Source organism: Mustelus asterias, chromosome 5 (assembly GCF_964213995.1).
Source record: "Mustelus asterias chromosome 5, sMusAst1.hap1.1, whole genome shotgun sequence".
In the NCBI taxonomy this organism is placed as follows: domain Eukaryota; kingdom Metazoa; phylum Chordata; class Chondrichthyes; order Carcharhiniformes; family Triakidae; genus Mustelus; species Mustelus asterias.
Window position 1 is genome coordinate 40912735 of NC_135805.1, and position 16650 is coordinate 40929384.

The 16650-nt window shown below is 40.5% G+C and overlaps 1 protein-coding gene across 5 annotated transcripts in view; it reads left to right on the forward strand.

Moving 5' to 3' along the window:
• cyb5r4 (cytochrome b5 reductase 4) overlaps positions 1-16118 on the forward strand; it is a 120148-nt gene extending 104030 nt beyond the window's left edge. For 2 of the 5 annotated variants that reach the window (XR_013497752.1, XM_078212455.1), the window contains exons 15-16: positions 9554-9718; positions 15442-16118. Coding sequence is in view for 3 of the 5 variants with exons in the window: in XM_078212455.1 (XP_078068581.1) it covers positions 9554-9718; positions 15442-15496 (220 nt within the window). In the remaining 2 variants the exon portion in view is untranslated. Of the gene's footprint in view, positions 1-9553; positions 9719-10709; positions 10968-13475; positions 13550-15441 lie in introns of those variants that run through there. The other 3 variants (XM_078212453.1, XM_078212454.1, XR_013497753.1) reach the window with 3 other exon arrangements.
• The last annotated feature ends 532 nt before the right edge of the window (positions 16119-16650 follow it).

The window sequence follows — 16650 nt, forward strand, 5'->3', positions numbered from 1 at the left end:
CATGCTATTGGAACATGTCACGCTGACAGCTCCCAGCCCTCAACCTAGACCTTGACGATGCTTTCATTATGTAAAGTTCACTGTGAACGCTGACCTCTGCATCCTCTTTCCCATTTGCAATATTTATTACGCTTGTCCAACCTGTCAGTTTCTCCCCTCAAAGATTAAAATCAATCTTCATTCTTCCTGCCTTAATTGACAAGTAGGAATTGGAAGCAATATGGCAAGAGTAACCTTGATGAACAAGGAATTAAGGTTTTTGATGTGATTGTAGAGATTCTACTTTGATTCTGAAATTTTTGGACTTTGATCCCTGAAAAAATAGGATTGACTTTTATGAGAGGCCTATGAAAAACTATGATTTTTTTTTTAGGCCAAGAATCATGGGGTCAACTTTTACACAAGTATATACAGTATATATCTCTATTAAAAACCTTACATCTGTGCACACTACCTGTCAGCTATTCTCAGAAAGTTTTCCCAAATCCACATTTATCATGATGTGGAGATGCCGGCGTTGGACTGGAGTAGGCACAGTAAGAAGTCTCACCTGGTGTTGTGAGACTTCTTACTGTGCCCACATTTATCATGAGGACTACAGCAATATGTTCCATTCTAATTGTCAACTCCCTGCTCTACCCAGTGATATTGTGTCCCGATTGGCAGGGGGGGTGTAACTGCACTGTGACAAGTCAAAGCATGTTTCGATTGTAAGAGCATAGGTAATAGAAATATAAAAATTACCATCTCCAATGGGAGAGAATCTAACCATGCCCCTTTGTCTGTCAGTGGCATTACTATTAATGGTTCTGCTATCTTGACCAATCACACCAGCTCCCACTCCCCCTCACCACCCCAGCAAAGTAAACCTCAAACTTGTTTGCTTAAATTCTCAACTAAAATAAATTTTGGATTGTTAAAGGAACTTGGTTAGCTTGTCTGGGTATAGACTGATCCTGAAATTAAATCTTCTCCCACCTAGAAGTTTTCAAACCAGCAAAATGATCTTAGGGTAGAATATACCTAATGGTATATTACAGCAGAATAATTTGTTAAGTTTACCAGTATCAGCACTTGGAATCTTAACTTAGAATTCTAGGGTATTATCATTATACGTCGGCTTGTGAGGAGATTAATATGAGATTGCAACTCTTTTATACTTGTTTATGAGTATTTCTTGTATATTGAAGATTATACCATTTGAATAGATGGTAATTGAAGCTAGCTTTTAGATGACAATTCTACATAAGATAACAATTTTCTGGCCCCATTGATACAAGTGCAAATCCTGTTATTGCCAGAAACTCTTGCAAGAGGGCCATAATGGGATTTGTGCCTAAGAGATCTCAGAATGAGATATTCACCTCCCCCACCCCCCCCCCCCCCCCTCCCTACCAGTGGCGTCATCGGGTCATGAACGTGATTACCATTCATTTAAATGTATTTAAATATTCAAAACCAACTTAATGCCATATCTTCCAAGAACATCATATTTCTCACCCGCCAGTGTGACATAATGCAGGTAGGAATCACTACTGGTCTCCAAAAATAGAGACCAGATGTGATGACCACGCCGGGGCTCGGAGGCCATGTAGCCCCCAGGTGGTCAGGAACATGGCAGGGCAGTGCCACGGAGTGGGACCTATAGGGGATAGGGCCTTTAGGCGACCTCATAGTTGAGATTCACTAAATGTTGCGGGATGGGGCGATGGGGGGGCCCAATACTGGCGAATGGGAGGAGGTTGGTGGGGGGTTGCACAAAACCAGCGATTAGAAAGGGCGCGATCTTTTACTTGGATTTGGGATCGGGCCACCCTGGAGCCAGGCTTGCTGGTGTCTTTAAGCCCAAAAATGCGGACAAATATTAATTCTACTTGCAATCCAGAATATATTTTTGAATGGTGTCTCTGTCTCAACCTAGGGGATTCTAATTTAGAACTTGACACTTGTGTTCAAAGTTGGCTGGCTGACTGTCCACAAGATTTGCTGTCCTTTTAAGAAAATTCTAGCTGAGTCCAAACAAGCTTCCATTGTTTATTGTTCACTGCAAAAGCAGGTTTAAGTCTTACCAGCTTAAGAATTTTTGGAGGCCATGTTGTTGTCTGGGATATGCAGGTGGCAGGTTGGTTCGCTACCCTCAACAATAGGACAATCCAAGGTCTTGTTATGAGTTCCTATAGTTTCTGTGGTTTTTGACAATGATTCAAATGATTTAATTTTTTACATTATTAAGCCAGTTAACATCTCAATTTCTTTATTAAATGTGTTACTTCCTTTACATTGCTATTGCTGAATCCCTCACTATCATCATCCAGGGGGTTACCATTGACCAGAAATTTAACCGGACCAGCTATGTAGATAGCTTGTATACAGGCGTAGATTTTTTTTTATTCGAGCATGGGATGTGGGCGAAGCTGACTCGGCCAGCATTTGTTGCCCATCTCTAATAGCCCTTGAACTGAGTGGCTTGCTAGGCCATTTCAAAGGACAGTTAAGAGTCATAGAATCCCTACAGTGCAGAAGGCCACCATTCGACCCATCGAGTCTGCACCGGCTACAATCCAACCCAGGCCAGATTCCCGTAACCCCTCATATTTGCCCCGCTAATCTCCCTGACACTAGGGTCAATTTAACATGGCCAATCAACTTAATCCGCACATCTTTGGAGATATCAACCATATTTCTGTGGGTCTGGAGTCACATGTAGGTCAGACCAGGTAAGGGTGACAGATTTCCTTCCCTGAAGGGCATTAATGAACCAGATCGATTTTTACGACAATTGTTTCATGGTCATCATTAGACTTTTAATTCCAAATTTTTACTGAATTCATATTTCACCATCTGCCATGGTGGGATTTGAACCTGGATCCCCAGAACATTACCCTGGGTCATTGGATTACTAGTCCGATGACAATACCACTACTCCAGCCCCTCCCTAGGTCAGAGGCTAGGAATTTTACAGTGAGCAACTTGCCTCCTGATTCTTCAAAGCCTGTCCACCATCTACAAGGTAACTGTCAAGAGTGTGATGGAAGACTCTTCATTTGCCTGGATGAGTGCAGCTCCAACGACATCCTGGACACCATCCTGGACAAAGTTGCCTGCTTGACCACTGCCTCATCCACCATCTAAAGCATTCACTCCCTCCACCACTGTGCACAGCTGCAGCCGTAAGTACCATCTATAAGAGCACTGCAGCAAATCATCAAGACTCCTTCAACAGCAGCTTACAAACCTGCGACCTCAACCACTTAAGAGCACGAGAACAACAAATGCATTGGAAAACCACTACCTCCAAATTCCTGTCCAGGTCACACACCATCCTGACCTGAAACTATATCTGTGTTCTTTCACTGTCATTGGGTCAAAATCCTGGAATTCCTTTCCTAACAGCACGGTGGGTGTGCCTACACCACATGGAAAGCAATGAATGAAGAGGGCAGCAGACCATCATCTTCTGGAGTGCAATTAAGGATGAGCAATAAATGCTGAACTTTCCAGCAAAACTGACATCTCATGAACAAAAGGTTTCCTTGATCAAATGTTTTTGGAAGTCTACATCCAGTCTTTTTCCTTTAAATGGTCAAAGTGGTTCACTAATCTCTTTTAGGGAAGGAAATCTGCCTGGCCTACATGTGACTCCAGACTCTCAAAAATGTGACTGACTCTTAAATGCCCTCTGAAATGGGCTGGCAAGCCACGCAATTCATGGGCAATTAGGGATGGGCAACAAATGCTGGCTTTGCCAGCAATGCCTCAAAAAGTTTAATTATATTGGATAAACATGACCTATCCTTTGCAAGTTTTTTTATTAGTTCTTGGGATATGAGTGGCACTCAAAGCTCACTATTTATTAACCATTGTTACACTCAAGTTGTTAGTAGTCAATGGTAATGTGGAACTCTAGACCAGACTCGATGGAGGTGGCAGGTCCCATTCTGAAAGACATTTGTGAACCACATGGGTTTTTCTAACAACCAGGAAGCTTTCATGGGGTTTTTTTTCGTCCATAAGCTCCTGGATTTATTGAATTATATTTCACAGCTTACTATGACCCAATCGTCCACTAAGATTTGTATTCCTAATTCTATCAGGATCAGCAATAAGCTTTTATTTTAGCATCCAGCAGTTTCTTTACTGTTGATTTGAGGCTAATTGGTTTATAATTGCCAAACTTTTTCTTTTCTTTTTTTTTGAAAAAGGTTGTTAGCATTTGCCATTCTTTAATCCTTTCGTCAACTCCAGTCTCCAAAGAACGTCATAATTAGTGCCCTGCTATTTTGTCATAAGAACATCAGAACTAGGAACAGGAGTAGGCCATCTTTCAATAAGATCATGGCTGATCTTTTCGTAGGCTCAGCTCCACTTACCCACCCGCTCACCATAACACTTAATTCCTTTACTGTTCAAAAATGTATCTATCCTTGCCTTAAACATTCAATGAGGTAGCCTCAACTGTTTCACTGGGCAGGGAATTCCACAAATTCACAACCCTTTGTGTGAAGAAGTTCCTCCTCAACTCAGTCCTAAATCTGCTTCCCCTTATTTTGAGGCCATGTACTAGTTTCACCTGCCAGTGGAAACAACTTCCCTGCTTCTATCTTATTTATTTCCTTCATAATCTTATATGTTTCTATAAGATCTCCCCTCATTCTTCTGAATTCCAATGAGTATAGCCCCAGTCTACTCAGTCTCCTCATAAGCCAACCCTCTCAACTCCAGAATCAACCTAGTGAATCTCCTCTGCACCCTCTCCAGTGTCAGTATATTCTTTCGCAAGTCATCATCCTTCCTCGATATCCTGGAGTACAGGTCATGATGTCTCAGTACTTTCATATGGTCTGTTCAAAACCCATACTTGACTGAGCCTCCAGCGCAGAATTTGAAATCAATTAAAGTGGATAATTGTGCAATCACTGATTACTCAAGTGGTTTGCAAAACTATTTCCTGATGCTGTCATTTACAGTCCAACTACTTGGCAAAAAATAGCAAGAGGATTGCAAATGTCACATCTGAGCTTCCAAACACACTTTGTAAGAGGAACAGCAAAATGTGATTTCAACTTATTTTGATAAAATGAGCAATACCATTCACTGTCTGACTAACACCATACCACACGTGGGACTGGGGAGAAGGCGCAGGTCTGAACTTTGGTGACCACCAGTTGAATTCAAGCTTCTCTGTGGTCAGTGTTTGCTACTCAGTAGCCAGGGTGAGCTTGGGGCTCCCAGTGCCACTTTCTGTTGTTCTTTACCCATGGGAACAGACCACTGTGTATCAGCAAGGTCAAAGAAACCATCCTGTTATTTCTCTAAAACTGTCCATCAATGTATGCTGAGGCTGTTCGGCGATTAGAGTCCATTTAAGGTGAATCATTTTGTATACCAATCTTAATCTGAAGCACTGAGGTTTCCATTGCAGTGAGCATTGTTTCTATGGTTCTCAGTGGGCGCACCCAATGATTCACTGGGCTGAAGAAGTGCAAGATTCTCTTCATCGATTATGTTTGATATGGCCATGATCGGGATATGACTGGATTGTGGCACAGTTGAATTCTGCCAAGTGAGATACCAGAGAGACGGTGGCCCTGATTTTACTGAATTTGTGCCATTGTAATGAGACATTTGTATCGAAGTGCCAGATTTTCATCACAAAAGGTTCCAGGAAATTATGGGATAAGGGATTTGGCCCACTTCACAACTTTCTGGGATGTTGCTATTCTCCTAAGTAGTGAAAATTTAATTAACGCATCTTCACCCCTCTAAATTGAATAGCGATCACGATTTTGCTGCTGGTGGGAAATCAATCTATAATAAGCAGTTACACAGCAAAATACTGACTTATTCATCAATCACACAGATGGTATTTAGCTGTACATTGGTGGAGGCGGTGCAGCAGTTGGCACAGAGAGTGGCACTGGGGAGCTCCAAGCTCACCCTGGCTGCTGCTAATTACTCTAAGCCGCGTCTGGCTACCTTCTGGAAATATGCTGAGATGGAGCTGAGTCCTCCAACTCCTGGAGAAATCCCAGCGGCTGTTGAAAGCTTCAAGGGCCTTGTGGCATCATTTGAGGCGGGGCATTGCAAACAAACAACTCTAAAGGATGCTCTGAGGAACACGCTTGTGGCCACGGAAATTGTGATGTAGATTTACATTGGCAAGGTCATTGGTGAACAAGCCTGATTGGATATCATGTCTGAACCTTATCCTGTGTTGGACCAGCATTCTACTGGAAATGAATATTTCAAATTAAGTAAAACCATTATTAGGATTTTTTTTTAAACCTAGCAGAAGTCAATGCAACAAATTAGGGCACACACAACATCAGACTTTTCCAATTTATTTAGCTAATGCAAATATAGTTGACTTTCAGACATAATAGCTGGAGAGAAAGCATCCTTTTAATAGAATTTAATTTTAAAATCCATTTATTGTTTGCAACAATTCACTGATCTCTTATTCCTTAACAGGGTCAGTTCCCATTTTTAACACAATATAGATCCAAATATATGTTTCTTTTGGAATTCATATTGATAAACACATTCCATTCTACATCAGTGGGATACCACATCAATATTTTGTAAATAAATAAATGTGAAAATAGTTTATTTTTGAGTTAAAGATGGCTGTTATAGATCATGCAATCTGAATTTAAATGCAGAAATATCTGAGAGATTCATTATTAATTAATTACTTCATGCTGATCTTGGATTGAATTTCAAGCATTTTCCTGCAAAACATGGGCAGCATGCTTTTAAATGAATTTGCCACCAACATCTCAAAATGATTGCACCCAACAATTAGCACAGGCACCTGCAGATGCATGTGCTTCCCATATTCCACCCCGGAAATATTTCCACCAACTGGTCTGTGGTAAATTTGCAAAAACAGGAATCGTGGGTGACGAGCACATTCGCAAACCAGAAAACAATGTTATCATTAAGTGGATGAATGGTACTGTTTAAGTGATCAAAATAGAAATTAACTCCAATCCCAATGGGCATTGGCTGTGTCACCTCTGATACACCACTATGCTCAATCTAACACATTGTAATGTCAAAAGACAGGAAAATATCGAGTACTTATCACTGGTGAAGTTGGCGCACTCGAAGCCTTAATCTGTGGTCTCCATCACCCATCTCTCCATTACAGAAAATCTGTCGCTTGTTCCCATTCAGATATACCCCACCACCTACCCAACCACACCCAAGCTTTCTCCCATAATACAGCGCTGGACAGGTGCTGAAATCAGCAGCCTGCCTGACATATTTAAATAGATACTCAATTGTTACCAAGCAAAATGACCCCGATAATATGCTGCCAACATTATGAAACCTTTGGTGTGGGCATCCTGATTTTAAAAAAAACGAATTCTTCAAAGGATGGCAAGGAAAAGGGGGTTTCTATTTTTGGAGCCTACCCTTTTGTGGAATTGTGGGGTGAGGGGGGGGGGCCTGCCCCTACTTCTACCCACCAGCAGCCTTAAACCTATCTCCCACACCCACTGGCTCAATCCTGACCTGCCCAAACCTTCCCTTTCCAAGACCCCAGATTTACCTGTCTCGGGACCTATAGGTCCTCTTGCTCCTCGTCTTGTAGTCTCAGCAATTCCCACTCGTGCATTCTTGACACTGCCAGGAATGATGGAGCTGCAAGTCAATCAGATTGGTGGACAGCTTCTGAGGGCAGGAATTCCTATCCAGTAAGGGGCAGAAGTCCCACACAACCTTTGTTTAGCCTCAGTTTGTTACAGCTGAGATGTGGGCTGGTGTGGAGCAATTTGCCCCCCACCTCCCTCCATCCACACACCTCCCCCGCCCCCCCACCCCTGTAATATTCACCCATGGTGAGTGAATCTGTAACAAAAAGATTATCGTACACATAGGGGAAAATTTAAATGAATTCCTCAAAGGGCCTTTATAATATGAAATGTATTACTATTGAAACCCCTAATCACCATATTTGAGGAGAAATTGTGCAAAAGCAGGAAATTTATGCTGAATTTTGGTTAGGTCCTAAGTTGGAGTATTGGATCCAGTTCTGGCCACTTCACTTTAGAAAGGATATGTAGATAGAGTCACTTACAGCACAGAGGGAGGCCATTCAACCCATCAATTCTGTGCTGACTCTCCACTGAGTAATCTAGTGAGTAACACTCCCTACATTCTCCCTGTGGCCCTGCGAGTTTATTTTCTTCAAATGCCCATCCACTTTCCTTTTCAAAATTGTTTTGTTTCTGTTTCCACTTGCTGCATAAAAAGTTCTTCCTCATATTCCCTCTGCATCACTTGCCTGAAACCTGTGTTTTGTAGTGCTTGTCCATCGGCTAATGGGAACTATTTGTCCTAGTCTACCTTGTGCAAATCAGTCATAATCTTGTAAACTTCTGTCAAATCTCCCCTCAAGCTCCTTTGCTCCGAGGGGAACAACCCCAGCTTCTCCAACCTAACCTTGTCACTAAAGCCCTTCGGCCAGTGAACCATTATATTAAATTTCTTTTGCACCCTCTCAATAACCCTCACGTGCTTCCTGAGGTATGGTGACTAGAATGGGATGTAATACTCCAATGAATGCAACTAAGTTGGGGCCCCACCAGACCTTTATAAAGGTTCAGCATAACTTCCAAAGTCCAAAATCCCATGAAGGTTACAAGGAAAGAGCCAGCAAAGAGAAGGAAAACACGTTCTTTAGCTGGGGCGTGAGCACAGAATTTGAAAGTTCGAATTCACGTACTTCGGGCAACATTATGGATTACAATTCACACCTCCTTAGAATAACGTAAAATGTAGTTAATTCTGGGTCACTAATATCTTTAAGAAACTGCTGACCTCTGACATCCTGGATAAAACTTGTTATGATTGGCATCTTGAAATTATACAATTTATTCTTTTAAAATTCCTTAGTCCTTTTCTTTTAATGGATATACTAGCCATTTATTGTAAACAGGCTATTGCCTCTGTGGAAGTCAGCAACCAAGCAATTGTTCATAAGCACACTGCGTTTGTATGTTGCTCTTTGCTCAATATAATCATAGAAATCATAGAAACCCTACAGTACAGAAAGAGGCCCATTCGGCCCATCGAGTCTGCACCGACCACAATCCCACCCAGGCCCTACCCCCATGTCCCTACATATTTATCCACTAATCCCTCTAACCTACGCATCTCAGGACTCCATAAGGGCAATTTTTAGCATGACCAATCAGCCTAACCCGCACATCTTTGGACTGTGGGAGGAAACCGGAGCACCCGGAGGAAACCCACGCAGACACGAGGAGAATGTGCAAACTCCACACAGACAGTGACCCAAGCCGGGAATCGAACCCAGGTCCCTGGAGCTGTGAAGCAGCAGTGCTAATCACTGTGCTACCGTGCCGCCCCCAGTCCTACAGCTTATGATCCTGAAGCAACTGATCAGGCAGCAACAGTTGAAAAATAGGCTATAATTCCTATGCTGTGCAGCAGAAAATAAGAAAAAGTACTTAAACACTGCATTACAGCAAAATCTGACTCAAATACATTGTATAAAATGCCTTTTTATTTGTTTCCTTAGGTTTGAGGTTGAATATATCCTGTCGCAGCCTCACCTCGAATGGGCAGGGAAACGGGGAAAGGTTAAAATGTCCCTTTGTTCCGAATTTTTGACTGGACGCATTGAAGAGTTGAAAACACTTGTGTGTATTTGTGGTCCACCCGCCTTCACCGAGCAAACTGTTGGGTATGATATTCTGCTTCTTCAAATTTCCAGAGTCTGTTTTTACTTTTAACCCAGTGCCATGGTTTACTTATTTCTAAAGTTTTAGTTGACTCATTATAGCCTTGTGTTTCGACCTGCTTACTGTTTTGCTGACAATCCCATTCCCCTCCTTGATGGTCGTCTTGGACAGAACCAGATTGTTCACGTTTCAGCAACCTATACAACACTGATCCCATCCGATGATCCGACTTGGTAACATCACCTACCTCCACCTATTACCTCAGCCGGCCTACTGCTGAAACCCTTACCAATGCCTTTGCCATCTTTAGCCTTGGCTATTCCAATATAAAAACTGAAAATGGTTGATAAACTCAGCCGGTCTGGCAGAATCTGTGGACAGTGAAACAAAGTTAACATTTCAAGTCCATCATTTAGAATCAACATGTTAGCTCTGTTTCTCTCGCCACAGATTCTGCCAGACCTACTGAGCTTATCCGCCATCTTCTGTTTTTATTTCTGATTTCCAGCATCTGCAGTGTTTTGCTTTTATTTGACTATGCCCTTGTTGTCCAACCCGCCTCTCATCCTCCATCTCATAAATTTCAACTCACCCAAAACATTGCCAGTCTATATCCTATCTGACAATAGGTTCTGCTGGCCTAATCACCTCTGTTCTTGCTCATCTACATTGGCTGCTAATCACACAATGTCTCCTTGATTTAACACAACCTGATTTTTAAGAATTGCTGCAAAAGCTTTTCAATTTTATGCTGGGAAAAATATAGCTGAAATAGAGATGGTTCCTTTTGTTGCTATCAACATGTTACAATTCAAGATACTGATACATGTTTGACCAGAAATTGTTGGTGTTTTATCATTACCTGATTGTTTTGTTTTACTAAGAGTATTTTATTACAAAATATTCAGACTTTATTACTTTTCCTCTGTAATTTCTCACTTTTTATGCTTACCTTTTTTTTCTTGTCTCCATTTATTTCCTTTTTCTGATTAGCTCCAACGCTACGTGCCTTCAAGTCCTGTTATTGGTATTTAGTATTCAGTTCTGAGTTGCAATGTGATATGTGGAACAAACGTTGATCAGATACTTGCTAAGTTATAAATCATACATCATTCAACCATGAAAAGATGGTGTTGGGAGGGAGACATCTTAATAATTCACATCTGTAAATTCGGGATGATTTTAAAAAGACAGATGAATAGCTTAGATCTGGATCCTATTAGCATAATAAAATTAAATTATGTCTTTATGAAAGGTTGGTCTAATTTCAATTTGTTTGTTTTGATTTTGTCTGATGTCTTGCATATAAAGTTTCAGAGCTTTATATTATTTAAAGTGTGCATAAGTTAATTTTTTTAAATACCAGATTAAAGATTTTTTAAAATCTTTAATTAAGATTTTTCAATGCCACCTCCATCCCCACAGCCTCCCCCCGCCCCCCCTCCCCCCGGCCCCACACAACACTTAGTTCAGTTGCAGCCCTTCACTTCTGAGTTAGAAGGGCAAGGATTCATGTCCTAATCCACAACGTGAGCACATAATTTAGATGGGGACTTTAATGCAGTGCTCCTGGCGTGCTGCACTATTGGAGTTGTTGTCTTTCAGATGAGATGTTAAACCCATTGGTTTTAATTTTGCTAAGGTGGCTTGATGCTGAACTTTGTCGAATGCTGCTGTGCAGCATTTTGGTACGTTGAATGGTTATTAAATGTGCCATGCAAATGCAAGCCTTACTTTCTAGAAATAAAGCTTAGAGGATGCGACATGATGAACATTACTGAGTCATGACTGCAAACTAGTCACTTTTTGGGAATTCCAGATTATAATGTCTTTAAAAAGGAGAGGGAAACTGAGAGAAGAAGATTATGATAATACTATTACAATATTATTCTGATGGGATTCAGATATAGGGAATCAATCTGCACAGATTATATAATTAAAATTGAGGGGGAGAAGAGGTCTTAAAAACTAGTTGTCTACTGCCTCCTGATAGCAGCAGTGAAGTGGCAGAATGTATTAATTCAGAGATTAGTGAGGCTGTAGTAAAAGCAGGGATATTTTGGTGGGAGATTTAAGGTTTTATATGGATTAGGAAGAGTGGAGTCACTCAAGTCAGAAAGGTCATGAATTTGGATCAATATGTTGCAGAACCAATAAGAGGGCAGACTCGGCTAGATTTAGCAAAGATCAAGGGCCAGACTTCAGTTAACGTTAGCAATCAGAATATGACATAGATCTGAAAAAGAGAAATGTAACACGGTTTCTAAAAGTAAATTTTGGTATTGCTATCTGAGAAACAGACTAAAAACAGCAAACCAGTGAAAACTCTTATCAAGTAAAATTGCCAATGAATAGTCAGAGGTGTTCAGAATATTTTTTGCTTAATATAGGACCAATGTATGCCTCTAAGAGGCAATATTTTACTTGCCACATAAAACAGCCGTGGTAACAAAAGATTGTGAGATAATACAAAGGAAAGAGCTTACAAAAATGCAAAGCATCCAGGGGACTAGTAGACCGACTTGCAAAGGAAGTCAAAAAAGATGGAAAAAGGAATTTAGATAGAAATTTGCAAGGAATGCCAAGATTAACAGAAAAACGTTTTATAAATAGAGAAAACAGTGGGGAGTCCAGGATATTATGGAGCCTTTAAAAACAAATGGGGGTAAAATTACAAATTAAAATAAGGTCAAAACAGATTTCAACAAGCTTTATATTGAGTCAGTCTTCACAGTAAAATAGGATAATATACTGTACCTGAGATTCTAGGGAATGTGGGAATGAATCATGGACTTGAACTCAATGTAAGCAATAAAACAACATTAGCAAACAAAATAAGGTTGACAAATAGAACCTGAAGTTTTCCACACCAGGATTTTAAAGGAAGTTTAAAGAAACTGGACCAGCCTTATAAAGACTGCAGCTACAAGATCAGGTCAGAGGCTGGGAATTCCACAACAAATAACTCTCCTCCTGACTCCCCAGAAGATGTCCATACACCTGACTTGTGCCTTGTAGTTTTAATAGGATACTCTTAACTTTCCTGGATGAATGTAGCTCGAAGAAGCTCAACACCATCCAGGCCAAAGCAATCTGCTTAAACATTCACTCCCTCCACCATTGACGCACAATGGCAACAGTGTGTACTATCTAAAAGATTCACTGCAACAACTTACCAATGTTCCTTTGACAACATCTTCCAAACTGGCGACTTCTAACACCTAGAAGGGCAAAGGCAGCAGACGCATGGGATCACCACCACCTGCAAACTCCCTTCCAAGCCGCACACCATCCTGACTTGTAACTATATTGCTGCTCTTCCACTGTTGCTGGATCAAAATCCTGGAACTCCGTTCCTTCCAGAACTGTCGGTGTACCAGCAGCAGATGCCAACTGTGGTTCAGTTTGGCGACTCACCACCACCTTCTCATGGGCAATTAATTTTGGGCAGTGACACCCACATCTCATGAAGGAATAATAAAAAGGGCACTTACCTAATGAACCTCGTCCATTTTGTCTCCTTTAACTCACCAGATTTCCTAACGCCTCAGAAACAAGGCCTGCAGATGTTAATAGGAAAGGTTTACCTAAAACGGAGACTGCACCCTCCTTGGGATATTTTAGTGACATATCTGATCAGGCTGTCTATTCTACATTATTTCCATCTCTCCAAGGTCATGGAAGCTGCTTTTTTCATTTTGTTCAAAATGCTTTATTTCTGTCCTAAACAGTTTATATCTTATCTCCTTTATTTGGTAGGTTATATTCATACTTGAGTCTAAACAGCTTGTGCTTTACCTCTGTTCCTGCTTTTTGACGTAACAGACTTTTCAGTGAGTGGCCTTGTTTGGAATTTCTAATCTTTTTAAACTTATCAACAATAAATGAATGAACTCCCTTGAACCATATTCAACACCAGTTTGTCTCTCCTGATTGTACTGAGTTGGCATTTTAGAAAGGATTTAACATTTAAAGCGCATGGGATTGCGGGTAATGTCTTGAGATGGATTGAAAGTTGGTTAGCAGATAGGAAGCAAAGAGCTGGCATAAATTGGTCTTTTTCTGATTGGCAGTCAGTGACTAGTTGGGTTCTGCAGGGATCTGTGCTAGGACCCCAACTGTTCACATTATATATTAATGATTTGGAAGAGGGAACTGAATGTATTATCTCCAAATTTGCAGATGATACAAAGTTGGGTGGAAGGGTAAGCTGTGAAGACGATGCAGAGATGCTTTAGCGTGATTTGGACAGGCTGAGTATGTGGGCATCTACATGGCAGATGCAGTATAATGTAGATAAATGTGAGGTTATCCACTTTGGTAGCAATAATAGGAAGGCAGATTATTACTTAAATGGGTGTAAATTGAGAGAGGTGAATACTCAACAAGCCCTTGGAGTCCTCGTGCATCAGTCACTGAAAGTAAGTGTATAGCAGGTATAGCAGGCAGTAACGAAGGCAAATAGTATGTTGGCCTTCATAGTGAGAGGATTTGAGTATAGGGATAGGGATGCTTTGCTGCAATTGTGTAGGGCTTTGGTGAGACCACACCTGGAGTATTGTGTGCAGTTTTGGTGTCCTTATTTGAGGAAGGATATCCTTGCTATAGAGGGAGTACAGTGAAGGTTTACCAGGCTGATTCCTGGGATGGCAGGTCTGTCATATGAGGAGAGACTTAAATCGGTTAGGATTATATTCGCTGGAGTTTAGAAGAGTGAGAATGGATCTCATAGGAACTTATAAAATTCTAACAGGGTTATACAAGATAGATTCAGAAAGAATGTTCCCAATGGTGAGTGGGTCCAGAACTAGGGGTCATAGTTTGAGGATAAGGAATAAACCTTTTAGAACTGAGGTGAGGAGAAATTTCTTCATCCAGATGGTGGTGAATGTGTGGAATTCACTACCACATAATGTAGTTGAGGGCAAAACGTTGTCTGATTTCGAGAAGAAATTAGACATAGCTCTTGGGGCTAAAGGGATCAAGGGATATGGGGGGGAAGGGAGGATCAGGATATTGAATTTGATGATCAGCTATGGTCAAAATAATGGCGGAGCAGGCTCAAAAGGCTGAATGGCCTACTCCTGCTTCGAGTTTCTATTTATATAGGACAAACTAATCAATGTCACATTGTTTCATACTCTCAAGCTGCCTCTCACACTTGCCAACCATGAACTTGTGCAGAACCTGTCTTAATTGGTACAAAAATAACTTTGCTTACCTTTTCAAATTTGTGCTAGATTTTTTTTTCTCAACTCCATTTTAAACATTTTCTGGTGCTACTTCCTTGTTGTATTAAATCTTTTAAAATAATCTTTTGTACATCTTGAATTCAGTCCAGACTTGTGGATGAAGTTTTCCTTCTGTATGAAATGTGCCTTGAGTGGAACTGTTCCTTGCGATTATAATTGCACAATAGGAATTTTTCATTGTACATAAATTCAGAGAAAATTTGTCAGTTTTGCTCATTCTGATGCCTGGCGTGGAAAAAATAGAATTGCCCTTCAGGAGTTGAGCAGAAGTGGGAGGCTTTTACTCTTGTGTTACAATTCTGGCCCAAAACTGGGAGTACTTGATGCTAAAATAATGTGGAAAAGAGTCCCATTCCCCTGATAGTGTCTCTGCTGAAACTACAGAGCTATCACCACCCTTGTAATGTTTTGATCGTTCTATATAATAGAATATTCTCTGTATTAATTTCTTATGACGTTGTATGTCCCTACAGCTTCTTTAAACAGTTAGGATTGAACGATGGAGAGATTCATGCTTTCGATGGATAACAGCCAATCAGCGACATTTCTGCAACATTGAAGTCATTTTTGATGCAAATGAAGAAAGCCTGCTGAGCAGGTTCAACTGAAAACAGTCTTTGTTAGACATAGTACTGTGCTATGCTTAACTCCTGCCTTAGCTTAGGTTTGTTTGCAGCCTTTGATACAATTATGATGAATGCATTCAGGTTTTTAAATGAACTTGCACATCTGATTTATACTCATGAGAATGATCTGATTGCACACAATTCAGTATTTTTGAACAGCTTAAGTTTATTTCCTGTATTGTGTTAAATGTGTAAGTAGGTTTTTATTAATAGTACCTGTTGTAACAGAAGATGAATATGATGTATTATGATAATGCAATACTCTGTGACCTCAGACAGATTTCTACTGTATTCTGGAAAACTACTGAAAACGGTAGATTATATTTTGTGAATAATTTATAACCGTAATGTTCCCTTATTGAGCCTGGAGTATGCACTGATATCTATATCTCGTATGCAGGCTGTATAAAGTGACTCTCAAATGAACGATTCAATTATATTATTTCTTGAAAAATTATAATTTGAACATTTATAATTTTTTTAAAGAGTACAATAAAATATTTATGCAAATCTGAACTGATTTACCCTTTATGTCCAATATTTTCCACAAATGAAGAATGCACGCTTTCATGCAGTCAGTCATATAGTTATAATTGAAACTTGGGATCAGTTGTAGTGTAACATGTAGTAACTGAGTGAGAGGGCATCATTTGAGACCTCGACTCTTCATATAAAGCTCTACATTTCAACTGTGCTTGCAAAGTGAATACCAAAGTTGAGGAAAAATAAATTTTTGATTTGATTTGTTATTGCCATATGTATTGGTATACAATGAAAAGTATTGTTTCTTGTGCGCTATATAGAAAGCAGACCATTCATAGAGTACAGGGGAGAAGGAAAGGAGAGGACACAGAATTTAGTGATACAGTCAAAGCTAGGGTGCAGCGAACGATCAACTTAATGTCAGGTAAGTCCATTCAAAAGTCTGATGGCAGCAGGAAAGAAGCTGTTCTTGAGTCAGTTGGTACGTGATCTCAGACTTTTGTATCTTTTTCCTGATGGAAGAAGGTGGAAGAGAGAATGTCCGGGGTGCATGGGGTCCTTGATTATGCTGGC